General features: G+C 33.7%; 1 protein-coding gene across 2 annotated transcripts in view; it reads right to left on the bottom strand.

The window, feature by feature from the left end:
* The window catches only part of Atf3 (Activating transcription factor 3), a 119,222-nt gene that overhangs the window by 10,508 nt on the left and 93,656 nt on the right, over positions 1-15,058 (bottom strand). The window contains exons 2-5 of one of the 2 annotated variants that reach the window (XM_089642341.1): positions 8,875-9,863; positions 7,767-7,853; positions 4,639-4,812; positions 3,519-3,665 (exon numbers count right to left, since the gene is read on the bottom strand). In XM_089642341.1, coding sequence (XP_089498467.1) covers positions 3,519-3,665; positions 4,639-4,812; positions 7,767-7,853; positions 8,875-9,186 — 720 coding nt within the window. In that variant the 5' untranslated portion in view covers positions 9,187-9,863. Of the gene's footprint in view, positions 1-3,518; positions 3,678-4,638; positions 4,813-7,766; positions 7,854-8,874; positions 9,864-15,058 lie in introns of both variants that reach the window. The other variant, XM_089642340.1, reaches the window with a different exon arrangement.

Consider the following 15,058-nt stretch of genomic DNA (forward strand, 5'->3'; position numbering starts at 1 on the left):
TAATTGCGCCCGAATGAACAATGCACGATTACTTTGTAAGACAAATTTTATCTGTTTGCTCAATATAAGACGTACACAGTGGCCAAATAAAATCAATGTCAGTTACGTAATAAAGGTATTATGAGATATAACCCTGAAAGACTAATCTCAGTCGTTACGACTAACACTGTGTGCATTTTATGTTGGCGCCGATTGTGATCGCGCTATGGGGTTAAGTGCATTTCCGTTAATTTTCTTGGGATTTATGACACCACTAATTTTAATCTCGGAAGTTTAAAGCTAATATATTTTTATTACATTATATTTTTTTATTATGAAGATAATTTTTTTTTAATATTTTAAACTGCCAACATGTTTTTTTTCTGATCTTCACATTTTCTATCCTTACATATCTATAGTTGTTTTATAAAATGACGTACACTTTTGAAACCTTCGCAAACAGATAGCGTTTTGTGAGAGTTAATAGTGTGTTAGTCGAATTGACTAAATGATTACTTGTTTCTTTTTTCTCATAAAAAAGACGAAGCTATCAAAGAAGTCACTATTTTCGATCAATTATTTATTTGTTATTTGGTATTATAAATTTAAATGAATACCAAATAATATACTTTGGAAAAATTGTAGATTTTCCTATTGTTTTTTTGTTGTGGAATTAAAATAAAATTGTTAATTCCTTTATTTAAAAAATTTAGTTTTTCATTAAAAAAATAATGATCGCATAAAAGGATCAACATTTAAAAAATACTGTTACATAAAAAGATTACTTGTAGTTTCCCCTGATTAACTTTATATTTTTTTTTTATAATTATTAACATAACAACTTTGAATCGACCATTTCTAGACTCCGTTTGACAAGCGATTTTTATGCCTGTTACCTGTATTCGTGGTGATATAAGATACACTAAGAAGAGACATCGTTGTGGCTTGTGCATTCTACTTAAGAGGTATTTAATCAAATCGGTTTTATTCCATTGTGCTGTGACAGTACAGCAGAATTTATATAAACTAAAAAGTTCGACTGAAATGAAATTCTAGTAAACACTGTTATATTGTGGTTGGGATATTATTAAAGGTTTATCAAAGCCCGGATAAAATAACAGGCCTGCTTTAAAGTTCAAAATCTCCTACTTACGAACCCCTTTTCGGTTATGATTTTATTGTACAATGTGGAAAATTAAGTTCTTTAGAAAAATGATCGCAAAAAATTTCAATATTTTTACCTAAACTTTGAAAAATAAAATAAAACACACTTTTTGGTGATGTTTTTTTCTTGCATAAATCAAAACCGGAGAACGGGTGTTAAGCAGGAATTTAAACCTTATCGCCATCTACGTAATGAGTGTTATGGTTAGCGGCCCAGTTCCACGTGTTACGTGACATGAGGCATCGTCTTAACTACAAAAACTCATATTTTGCTTAAGAATTGTCAAGCTGTCGCGATATTCATCCATAAATTAAACTATTTTATGTATCCATTCAAATCTTTGGGAATACATAAAAGTAATAAGTCATCACTCATCACAAAATGTGTGGTTTTTCATTAATATTATATTTTTTGTTTAGTTCGATATATTCCTGCATTGAAGGAGTTAATTTAATCTACCATAATTATATATATCATATGAGTTGTCGAATTTGGTTTTTAAATCCCGATGACTATTACACACCGTATTTCGAGATTCGCCAGAAAATTAGCAAGTTTATTGTGGTCAACCGCTGTGGGTCCGATCCCACCTCCGAGGAGATATGAATGGCAACCGCAGCAGTTTATCTTATTACTTATTATTATAACGTCATCTTTCTATGAAAAGCTACGAGGATCTAACAAGTTTTTATTGAGCACGTACGCTCCTATTGATTCCCTTCATAGCTCTAAATGAACACGAATTTTATAAAATCGTGTCGTTGTTCATTCATTATTCATTACCATATTATTCATAAAATTGTGTGTAAGGAAGGATCCAGAAAATATTTATATATTCGTTATAATCCAGAGGCGGTTGGTGAGCTTCTGCTATAGGCAAGTATCTTTGAAAAATTGTCCGAGCAAGGAGTAAGTGATGATTTTGGTGGTGATGTATATTGTGCGTATATTTTGGATATCAAACTAGCTGTTTTTAGAGCAGCGTAATTCTGCCGATCTCCGGAAAGCATTTAGTTCAAAATCAAACATTTCCTGCCTTTAAATAATATTTAATGTCTTTATTAATGAACTTTCACTTGCAACTAATATGTTTTGAATGATTTCTATAGTGTGTATTGGTAAAATAAAATTTTGTATATATCTGTAAGCCATTTTGGTTGGAAATCAGTTTCTACGGAAATTGTGTGACACCACTGATTAATTTTTCGTGCTTTGAAACTTCATTTCCCTCAAAAGGAGTGAGATTTATTTCAATAAATCGTATTATTCATTATTATCTTTAGAAATCTATTGGGACCATTTGTATGTGAACCTCTCACTACGAGTTTTTGGTATTAAAGTGCGGATGTCGTATATTTTATACAGACTGCTAACCTTTCCAGGGTACACCAAAACATATTGGTAATTCTGTGAACAGTAGACCTCTCGTCGAAAAAATAGGGTTGTTTCAATTTTTCTCTTGTTTGTATAAATCAACACCAAAATTTCCTCCGAAATCATTATATTTATGAGTAGGTGCCAACTTAATTAATAACATGTAAAATTTAAAAAAAAATTAAATAAGGAATTTTAAAATTTGTCCAAAGAATCGTTTCTCTCAGTAACAATTCTTTTTTTTTAAATTTGAAATAATTATCTTTACTCAATCATCAAAACGGTCACTATCTTGAAACGGAAATGAAATGTACAAACATACTTGTATATACAGGCAGACGAAATGCAAAACAGGCGAGTTAAAATAGGGCTAATTACAGGGTTTTCCAATAAGAGGTGTTATTTTGATATTCAAATAAACTTTTCCCGTAAAAGATCAATGGTTTCGTTGCTTGTGTGGCACGTAGCGCCATCTTGTTGAAATTAAAGGTTGTTCAGATCAATTCCATCCAATTCCGGCCATAAAAAATCATTAATCATCTCTCGATAACGCAATCCATTCACCGTAACTGTTGCTCCAGCCTCATTTTCGAAAAAGTAAGGTCCAATGACTCTGCCGGACCATAAACCGCACCAAACAGTCACACGTTGAGGATAGAGAGGCTTTTCAACAATAACTCTTGGGTTTTCCGAGCCCCAGATGCGACAATTTTGCTTGTTGACGAAGCCACCGAGGTGGAAATGGGCCTCATCACTCAAGATGATTTTTCGATGGAATTCTAATAATTAATAATAGTGAATTTTAATAATTTCTATGCGTTGTTGAAGCGCGTATCGTTCCATTTTTATAAATGCCGTAGTTTCTACTTGTCAAATGTCAAAAAATGACAGCTTCTAAAGTAACATCTATCGAAATAGCGGGCTATTCAAAATAATACCTCTTATTGGAAAACCCTGTATAATGAAAGTTTTAGATTTCTAAAATGTTATAAGTTCTTACCTGTATTTGTGTCTTGAGATCCACATTCTGCGTCTCTAGCACCTCGGACTCCGTGACCAGGTTGACCGTCCTCTCGCGCTTCTTCAGCCGGCACTTGGTGGCTGCGATCTTGTTCCTCTCGCGTCGTCTGCGTCTGCGTTCCTCGTCCTCCGGGGTCAACTGGAAACCATGCTACATCTCAACACGAAGTGATAACACCTTTCTCGTCAGGTGATGACTTTATTCAAATTGGTGGTGACTAAATAGTGGTAAGTTTATTGGGGGGACTTTATTGGTTCACTGGACTTTTATGGGATTGGTGGTGACTTTAGTGGCACTGATGGTGACTTTATTGGGACTGATGATAGCTTTATAGGGAAGGGTGATGACTTCCGTGGGATGGGTGGTGACCATTATGGGATTGGTGGTGATTTTAATAGGGCTGGTGGTGACTTTATTGAGATTGATACTGACTTTGTCGTGGTGGAGACTATTGGGGTAGATGAGGACTTTATCGGGGTTGGGAGGGGAATATTACGGCCAGAAGCGATAAGATGAATATTGATTTTTAACTGGATTTTAGCAACGTGGGGGTGACTTTATTGGGATTAGTGGTGAGATTAGAATATCCCAGAAAGTTTTGACGATACGTCAGGTGGTAGCTTTGGTGGGATGGGAAGATAGTGGTCAGAAGACATAAAACTAGATATTTATGGCATTGATTGGATTTGGGTAACGCCTTTCTTATTGAACGGGGTGGTATTGGCATGAATGCAAGATAGGAATATCAACTCTAAATTCAGAAGCTCCTATATAGTACATATTATTTTAGTAAAAATGCAGCTATACGCTTAAATTTTTTATAAATGTAATGTAATTATAAAAAATTCAAATATTAGTCAAATATTTTCTGTGTATAATAATGACATCATATAAGTTTGCGTTTTTTTTTGGTTCAAATCTACAAATATATAAATTAATGCATGACAAGATTCCATCTGACAATACATTGTTATGCGATAATAAGTACCTCCTTAGAGACAATTAATGCTTGACATTGTTGAATCAGATTGATCCTTGTTAAGGTTGAGGGTCGATTGGTAAAAGTCAGTATAAAAAATCATCATAAATGTCCACCTACCCCTTCACGGCTGTTTCCCAAGTAGGAGTCATCATACTCGTCATCGCTGATGTAGGGTTCCTCCTTCTTGAGTTTCTTGGTGCAGGGGAGGCCATCCATAGAGTCGCTTCCGGACATCTTGCGTTTGGACTCGATGGACAGCTTCAAGCCGGCCTTGATGAGCTGGGAACATGTCTAAACAAACGAAAATAATTCATAAATTTATTGGTGGTAAAGTGGCTAAACGGAGAAAAATGAGCTTAGGTTAATTCGATTAAAAACGGGATTGCAGGCCTTTAAAGATTTAAACTTTTAGTAAGTTTCGAATACATTATGATGTTGGAATTATCCAGTTCTTAACACTATTAGAAACAAGAGTCTGATCGCGTTTACAGATGATGATAATAATATGAATAAATATATTGACCGGACCTAAATCCAAATCACCTTGCCCTTGAAGGTTGAACCAGTTTTGCATTAAGTGTAAGCATAAAAACTAACGTAAAGAGGAATGTAATTATAATTACGTGCTTAAAGTCTGTACAATTCCAACGGAGACATTACAGAAAAATAATGAATTCAAAGATTTACGCACGGAACAATTTTAATATCACTTTTTTATCTAATGACTTATCCGCAAGCCTTGGGGAAATAATGAGCGTAGAAACTTTACAGAAGGGAAATTAGTTCCATCCATTGTTATTATTTTATTGTTAACATAAGTCTAGAAACATCATTATTCTATGTAGTGATTATTAAACTCCTACATAATATCTCAACTAAAACCACTGAAGTATCTATTAACCGATAGAAGTGTGTGATGGGCGTGTCCGGGCTTAGGAGTCGAAAAAATTTGCGACATTATTTTAAATTGGTATGGGTAAAGGCAGAAGGTAGAACACACTTCTTTTCTGTTACTAAGCGCTGAAAATATGTACGATTTTTTTTCTGAAACTTAAACTCTGAATGTGCAAAACTTTTCTGTGTTGAATTCCTAGGTTAACGTAACGGTTTTCAGCTTTCAAAGTGATTTCCACCATGAGCGTTGAAATATTTTTTTTCTTGCGGAAAATGAGACAAGAAGTCATCATTCTTGAAATTAAGTGACGGAAGAAAAATTGTTGATCTCATATTATTTTCATATAAAAATTTAAATTTTTGACTCAACATTAATATGTTGGATGGACCTGATATATAAATGTTGAGTCAATTCAAAGTTCCTATCGTTAGATTCTAGTTCTAGTATGTATTATTGAGACAATTATACTACAGTTTCAGGCTTCAATTCTGTTATTAATAGATTGCACCCCATTGGTAACTTTTATGCTATGTTAGCTGATGTTTTGGAAGTACAAAGCCATAACAATTAACCATTTTAACAATGCATATTTTAACGAGGTAACTGCAAAACAGTTTTTTTTAAATTTTGTTTCTTCCTCACTTCTTTCACTAACTTTGTATTAATGTATATTCTTATTTCTTTTGTCTTGTTTCCTTACAATATAATATTTTTATTTCTTCTTCTATATTGCACTACGACTGTAAATAACTATCATGTACATATATAAATAAATATTATTGGTTCCATATTATGAAGACTTTTATTTATTCTTGAAAATTTGGCAAAATAATGAAATAATGGCTCCCAAATTGTCCCAAAACTCGAGCGAAAAACACACAACAGTTAAGCTGCTAGGACAAAAATAGAACTTTTGTTATGCAAATTTGGTTTTGTTTTACATGGCACCTAATGTCAATTTGCTCCGAGAAAACACGGACTTGAAAATTTGGTTAACAAGTGAAATGCATATTGGGAAAAACTTGATATAATCTTATTGTGCCGACTACACTTACGACCAATTCTTGAAAAAGTTCAATACACAACCAATGCTTTTTTTTTCCTAACGTACCTAAATATGTCATATTTTAATTTCTAATTCATATTTGTTAAATACCTTTGAATGAAAATTAACTCACTCGGCTATACTCGGCTAAAGCCAAAACATTTGTACACTGTCTTGTTAGAATACTGTTTACACGTAGGCTTGCAATCGGCTTAGTATGAGTAGTTTTATGTTTACTGTTAAGGCGAAGCTTAATGCTAAATCACTATTTTGATTAATCTTTATAAGGAATTGTTGTACATTATGAATACCAAAAAATATGCTTTAGATAAATTGAAGGTTTTCCTATCGTTTCGCATGTGTAGAATACAAATAAAATAATAAATTACTCAAAAAAAAATGTAAAGTACTAAACAAATTTTTTTTTGATAGAAATGAATGAAATGACAGAACTTAAAAAAAGAGTATTTTAGCTAAGATTATCTGTGACAGTTTCACTTGAATTTTTTGCTTTCTTATAAAATTATTTATAAAAGAAATAAAAACCAGTGCTGTGCTTGAAATCGAACGTTTCTAGACTCCGTTTGTCAAGCGATTTTAATGCCTATTACCTACAATATAAGGTATATCAAGAATATACACATTTTTGGCTTGTAGCTTCCTCTTAAGTCAGCGAGAAATGGAACTAAACAATAATAATTAATTAATTAATGTATTATTACACAGAGCAAAATGAGTAGGTACGGTTTTTTTTATTAAAATACTGGTATAAATGTGACTACATGCCCATTTCCTAATAAAATATTAGTCATTCACAATATATCTGAACACGTGTTCATGCAGGTGGCCTTATCCTAATAAATATAATAGACGAGATGCGAAATTATCATAATATTTAAGAACACGTGTTCCGACATCCTCATAACATATTCGTGGTTTACTGATTTGATATGAAACTTCAATTAATTCGTTATAGACTCGTCAATTAATTCGTTATAGGCCTGCATTGCCGTTTTTAACAATATTTTATATCAGTAAGTTTTTTCCGTGTAGGTACATAAAATATATTCTTCCTTTCACTCACACTAAGATGATTACAAATCATTCGACATTAATCTTAGTTATAAGTCACTAGCTATGAAACTCCCTTGAGGTGATTTTCTAACAAAAACAGTGGTATACGAATAATCCAATCATTGTAATCATTATTGCGTTTAGTTCTACCGATAGTTCTTATCTTTTCTATACGTATTATTTATTTACATAATATTATGTGGTATTTTATTGTTATTAAATTGTCATTACCTTCTGTATACTTTGCGTCTGGCCGTTGGCGGGAGATCCGAGGGGCGAGCCGCTAGAATTCGAATTGGAGTCATTTCCGCTTCCGCCCTGCAAAATTCAAATCAGGTTTAGTGTTGCCATTTTAGATGAAGCCTCTATTCAATCTACACTCTGCACATGCAACACTGATTTATTGCAGAATAATAAGTGAGAAAAGTATGTACTAGTTTACTACTTGCGAGGCAGCAAATTATTGTTCAGTCGCTTGGCTTTAGGCGTAGTGATTCACTTTGTTATGCTTTCTCTCTGTCGAATTTTTAAAGCGATTTAATGATGGTTTGATTCCTCAATGGGTTAGAGAAATTGAGGTAATCAAATGAAGTTAGTGGGTTATTCTAACGCTCGTAGGTATGATTTTTTGGAGCTATCAAAAGCACTCATTTTCATCTTGTCAGAAAACTCTGTCTCCAGTAATCTTCAGATCAGATTACTGGAGACAGAGTTTCTATTTGCTTTCGTGCATGTAGTGTGGCACTTTTCAGAAATTAGACTTTGAACGTTAAAATATAATATTTCAAGGCCTCATATCAACGAAAAGAGTCTAATCATAAGTTCGACTACCATAATACGGACATGTGTCTAGTGTGGTAGTCGAAAAGCATGTAAAAAACCTGTATCTAAATATATTTTTATGAAAAAAGAAAAAAAAAAAAAAAAAAAAGTTGTAAGACCTCAGCTGGTTGTAGAGGTGGAAGAATGGACCCAGTAAGTGACTAGTAAAAAGTGCTCGTGGATTATGGTCTAAACCAAAAACTCATCGATATTGATCGACACTCACTGAGACGACGTTGGGAGAAAGCATCAATGGCTGCAGGCTGCAGGAAATGTACAAAAGACCGATACATCTACAATGGCAATGGCCTGATGGAAAGAGGGCTCAGATACTGAGCAGCCACATTGTAGAACCGGGAGACATCGCAAAATGCCCTATGACAACCCAGGTGAATCTGTAATGGGGGAGCTATGTAGACTTGTAGACCATCCCCCCAGATGGCTACGATTGTTTTAAATGATAACCTAACACCAAACAGGTAATAAAGAATTAAGAAATAAATGAAATTGAACTCACTCTCAATCCGCCAGTTGCACACTTTTCGCTGGCATTGTAGTTGTAATCGTCCATAGGGTTGGTCATGGCTATCAAGGAGTTCAGTATCTCAGGTGTTCTGGGCGTGGTACAAGCAGACTCAACTGCCAGCAGATTGGTCACCGCGGAGCTCGCCGCTACGTTCACGTTAACGTTAAGGTTGTACATCTTCGGTAGCTTCCCACTTAAACTCATCGTCGTTATGGTGTTGTTGTTTGCGCAACTACTATCACTTGACAGCACAATGGCCGGAGCGCTCGCCGCCATTGTAGAGGCAACCGTTGTGGAATTCATCTTATCAAATTTAATAATATTGAATAAAAAATAATATTAATACGTAAATATCTCTCACTTTATGTCTTTCTTTAATGGAATTGTTTTTATTTTATAAAAATAAAATCTTAAAAATATTGTTCAACAATATGTTGCGATACACTTTCACAATCGGTGTAATATCACCGACTGATTTTAATAATATTTTTATTTTTAAATGATTTAAGACTATATTAATAATAATTACAGTGTTTTACGAGCATCCAAGATGGTGGCTGTTGTACGTGTTAGATTTTCAAACGCGCTACTTATTTTGAATATCAAATTTCGAGCTTTTGGTTTATGGGAACGTTTTTGTGTTTCGGTTGTGTAAGCGTTAAAAATTAATGCCGCTTGGAATTTCAAATGAGTCCTTGTTCAATTCTTAGGTTTTTATTTGATTTTTATGGCAGCTGTAATTTCGACAGAACAGTCGACGCTTTGTTAAGAAACTCGTTACGTATTTGTAACTTTTAAAAGTCTGCGGAATATAAATTTCCGTGGTATTATTTTCTAGAATACAGGATTTATCACTCGAAGTATTTTTGTTTGTCTTCCCGTAGCGCGTAGAACTGCAGATTTTTTTAATTATATTTTCTTATAAATTGATGACACTGATTAAAAATCTTTTAGACGATTGCTGCAAGTGCGGTAGAGTCCTGGAAAGAAGAGAAAAATAAACATTAAAATTCATCCATTGATAAAATATACAGTATTAATTTAGCATTCAGTTATAATTTACGTAACGTATCGATAAACCCATTACTTTCAAGGATTTACGATATAAATATATCCAAACATTCCTATACAGAGTGTCTTGGTGGTCCTATCGCTGAGAGTTCCGTTGTAACATCTGTAACATTCGTCAGGATATGAAAGAGAGAGAGGTTACAAAAAAATATAAACAATAGAGACAGTGTCAAACACCGGAGAGATAAACAGAAATTGGAAAGAGTGTTGTGAGCATGTCCGAAGAAAGCGATTTTTATTTCTGGTGGAATTGTATTTAAAATATCATAATTCGAAATCTTTTCTTGAACAGATAATTAATTTCATTGGTCTGTCTAGGACCTAGGAGTTGAAAGGTATTATGACTACATAAGTTTTCTTTCAATTGGATCGGTTTTCCAGTGGTATCAAATCTTAACTTTAAACATACATGTATATTTTTTATGGTGGAATAATCATTGTAACTTAATCATTGAAGAAGATAATAACGACTCTCAAATGAATTATGTGAAAAAGAAAATACATAGAAAGATTCAGCCGAATTGAACCCAAAACCTCTTCATCCAGAAAATGAAGATAATATTGGTAGCTTTCAGTCGAAGTACGATATAGTTAAAATGACGCAAATTGATATGGTCGAATTACCTCAGTGGTCAGGGAACTTCCCCGGCAAGGAAGAGGTCCTGGGTTCAATTCCTAGATGCGACTGAATATTTTTTGTCTGTTCTGTTTCATATCCTTCGTTTGAAAGCCGTTTATATTGTCATCAATGATTAAATAATATTATTAGTCCTACAAATAAAACTAGTTACATTTAATAACACGATAAAGACGGAAACATCATCTAAAATTGGTTAAATAACGGAGAAATCCACACATAAGGGATGTGGTGGGCGGGATTTTTATAAATCAGCAGTCCAGCGAGCGAGTTGGGAGTGTCTTTATCATTAAATAATACGCATTATTATTTAATCTTTCCGCGATTCTCATCAGATCTATCGAGTTGACTGATATGGCTATGTACACAAGATATAACTAGAAGTCGCTGCACGTGCATTGTGTGGCCATTTTAATGTGGGCGGGGCCATCAACAAAGCATAATATCTCGCTACAATCACGTTCGGGTGATTATATCGAGATAAGTTTGGAGAATTGGCTCTATACAGGGTGTAATAAAACATACCCGACAGACTTTAACAAGCTAATCATAGGCTTTTTTGGAGTAAAATATTAATAACATTACCGTCGGCACAATAGACAAAATCTACATAATTAACTCTTTTCTCGAAATAAGCCCATGGATCTTTCGGAAACGACTTGTTACACCTCGTATTGTCACATGAACTTTTTTTAGCTTGTAGGTGCGTAGGTAGTAATCTCCTCTTTTATATTAATTATTTCGATTCAAATACCAGTCACCCATCATAATATATACAAAGTGTCTGAGCTTGTATATATATATATAATGGGTGATGATTTGAGCTTTCGTTTACGAGTAAATCGAGTCCAAAGTTTTTTAAGTAAAATTAGGTTGTCAGACATTTATTGTCCTTAAAATGCATTTTTTAATCCTTATAGATGCACAAAAAAAGGAAACAGAAATGAAGATTTTTTTGTTTTGGTTAGATTCCAGACACCGTGTATGATATGATTTCAATCAACAAACGTTTGGAGCTTTTCGTGATTAACTATGCTCATGTTTATTTATTAGATGAAAAAAAAATATTCGCTTTTGGTTTGAAGAAGAAATAAACAGAGAACTAATATTGGCTTACGCAAACGTGGCTATCGAATTTTCATTGATAGAAGTAGGTAGGTACTGAGTAGGTATTGAACTCTGATTTTGATTCTATCGTAATAGTTTTTTAAATCAGTGACGTGGTGTCAAGTTGCAACGGAAAGGTCAGCACATCACATACAAGATTACAAAGGAGATATGACATGGAAGCGTACCGACTGTTGCCGAACTTCAACCTAACTACACGGACTCTCAAAGCGGCATCGTGTAGTAGAAACAAAGGCGGGGCGCCGCTGTGATTAGATGTTATTTGAAGCAGTATTGGTGAACGGTGTTGGCGACACTTTTTCACACGCGGTTTTATACTAATAATGGAACACGACCCACCTTCCTTGTTTGTATATCATACACGATCATCAAATGAAAATGCAATATTAGAATGGAGGAAATATGTACAATTAGATTTTTCGACAGTAAAATTAGTAGCTGCCTGTTGGGAAGTAAGAACTTCGTAGATGCATGCACAGATGGCAGTGCATAGAGCTTGCGTGGAAGTCCGTAAGATGGAGCCAGTGGTCAGTAGTCGCCAGGGCCAGTGGGAAGGCTCTCAGATAAACTTACTGTTTCAGATTCCAATTAGCCAGCTTCTAGTTAGTTCGACTATCGAGTCACCTTTATAATACGCGGAGTATTAATAAATCGCTGATTAATCTAAAATAACCACTTATTTATTTACTCCTTCCAAGACGAGTTGGAGACCTGTTTGTACGAACACAACACAACCACTCATAGAAGTACAAAAGAAAACAATTATGTTTTAAGAAACCCAAATTAAACTATTTTAAAATCCGAATACCAAAAAAAGCGTGTCTTTAGTTTTTTCTTCTGACGGCCCATAATGTTATCTGATGTATTAATGTTTTCCATAAAATCTTATGTATTCTCTTAAAAATGTTCAATTCAAATACAGCATGACAACAGAATCTTGTTGAAATTGATGAATTATTTTCGAGATTTGGGGCTCAATAAAAATGATTAATTACTCTACAACAGCGATGGCGAACCGTTTTCTTTGGGTCAAAGAATTAAATTAATTGAGACTTAAAATAAGCTGACGTAGCTCAGTGGCTTAGTGCACCTGACCGGCAATCAGAAGGGTGCGGGCTCAATTCCCGTCGCCGTCATTTATTTTTCTCGGAAATTGTTTTCAATTTATATTTGTGTTTCAGGCTTATTATTGCTTATAGGTAATAATTTGTTTAAAAAAATTGATAATTATTCACTTGACATATAAATAATATCTGTATATAAAAATGTTTTCGCACAAATACACTTTACTTTAAATATATGAAATAACGTAGGTATCAATTTTAAAAGGTGTCGATTATGTCTAACTTGCCTAGGAAAAATTTAACTTTGCCCAATACCGTTTAAATTTACTAGATTTCAGTTTCGTTGTTTGACGACCGCAGAGCGGTAACCTCCTTCGCCCTGAAAACCTAGCATGTACGAATATTTTTTTTAGGTTATGTTCGTTGACCAGATTTATTCATAGTCATATGCTAAAATACCTTTCTATTTCTCTTACTCTTCTCCTCTTCCAATTCTTTTCAGCCTCAAAGCATTCCCCAAATGTAAATGTCATAGTTCTACTGGTTAATCTTTGTTATTAAATGAGCGCAGCGGAGTCCTTTTTTTGCATTTCGTCTGTCTGTAATTTTGTGTGTACCTACATGTATGAAGAAAGTTTGAAAAAAAATTGTCACTGGGATAGTGACGTTTCTTTGAACTAATTCTAAAGTTCACTATTTGAGAAAAATAGCTATATAAAATATATGGTTTACATTGACGTCGTATGTTTATGATGGTTTATAATCAAGTTAGTACCTATTACTAAATCCTATGATTTCAGAGGTAAATTTTGGTTTTGATTTAGGTATTAAACAAGAGAAAATTAGAAATATACTTTTTTGGACGCCGGGTTTACTGTTCACAAAACCACTAGTTATTATTGTGACTGACATCTTATTGGTTTGCTGTTATAGAAAGTAATCCTGCGATAATCCGGCGGCTATTCGTCCAGTAGTTGCCAAATTTCCGTTCCCACACATGACCGCTCTAGAAGTGTGGTGATCTATGTATCTAGGTGTTTAATTTACTGTGTCTGGACTAAATTACCGTGAACACAGTCGTTTTATTAGTATTTTTATCTTATTGGACGTTTGAACTGTGGGGAAATCTTAATTTAGGAAACGAGATGAGATTTTAATCTACAAAGGAGCACTTCAAACGGACCAAATTTCACTATTATTTTAACGGCCATACGCCTAACTTTACCTACTAGTTTATACTCGTAAAACTGGAAAATATATCTAGGTACCTAAATAAAACTGGACCGGGCATGTCGACATGTGGAAATCATTGTACACTGAGAAAACTGATAAAACATATTTCTAATTTATTAAAAAACTGGTAAAATTATTCGTATTCTCATATAACTCATTGTCTTGTGGAAAATTTAAGTTCCTCTTTAAAATAATACAATTTTATTTGCTTAACTGTGTGCGTATTGGTAGTTGATACTTATTACATTACTTATCAAATTATAAAGCATATTCATGCAAAACTTAAGTTTATACATATAATTATGTATGCTAAAGTAATGTTAAATGTTTCTAGCTCGCTTTAGTCCATAAAACCGACGCGAGTCGCCTGCACTGAGCAGGATGCGCGCGCAATAAAACTTTACGATCGCCATTTTTCAAGATGGCGCGGAATTACTGGCGGGAAGTGTCGTCCTACGCCCAGTATACATTTGCATTTGTCACAATATCAAAAGTAGTTTATGGGATACTTTCTAGAGCCTGTGAGATAAGAAATACCTACACAAGATGGAACGAAATGTATTTCAATATAGTTCAACGAAGATTATTTATTATTATCTACTTCGTACGATATTGACTTTTTAAATGTTTTTACATTCCTTTACACAAAGACAGGTAGGCAGGCACCTATTGGCAAATTAATTAAATCTTCAAATTCATAAATACAGTTAAATAAATTTGATTGAATTCGTTAAATTAAGCGTAAGGAAGATTTAAAATAATGACCTTATTCGGTATTCTCAATGTTCAGATGTGTCCAATGTCACCTAAATGTCAAATAATAAAAACAAGGGAAGGAAATATCCATTGATTTAGAGTTTTTTTTTTATAACAATAGTTAGTTTAGGTTAACAAAAATACTAAGAATTAACGTAATCTAGGTATAACATAATAAGGTATAGTAGGTACCTAATGTTCACAAAAATCTTGGTGACAACACTTCGTTGAATTAGAATTTTAATATGGATGTTTCCTACTGTAAGTAAACATGATTAAAAAACCT

The sequence above is a fragment of the Hesperophylax consimilis genome, chromosome 18, assembly GCF_061612785.1.
Source record: "Hesperophylax consimilis isolate HC1 chromosome 18, BYU_Hcon_1.0, whole genome shotgun sequence".
NCBI classification, from domain to species: domain Eukaryota; kingdom Metazoa; phylum Arthropoda; class Insecta; order Trichoptera; family Limnephilidae; genus Hesperophylax; species Hesperophylax consimilis.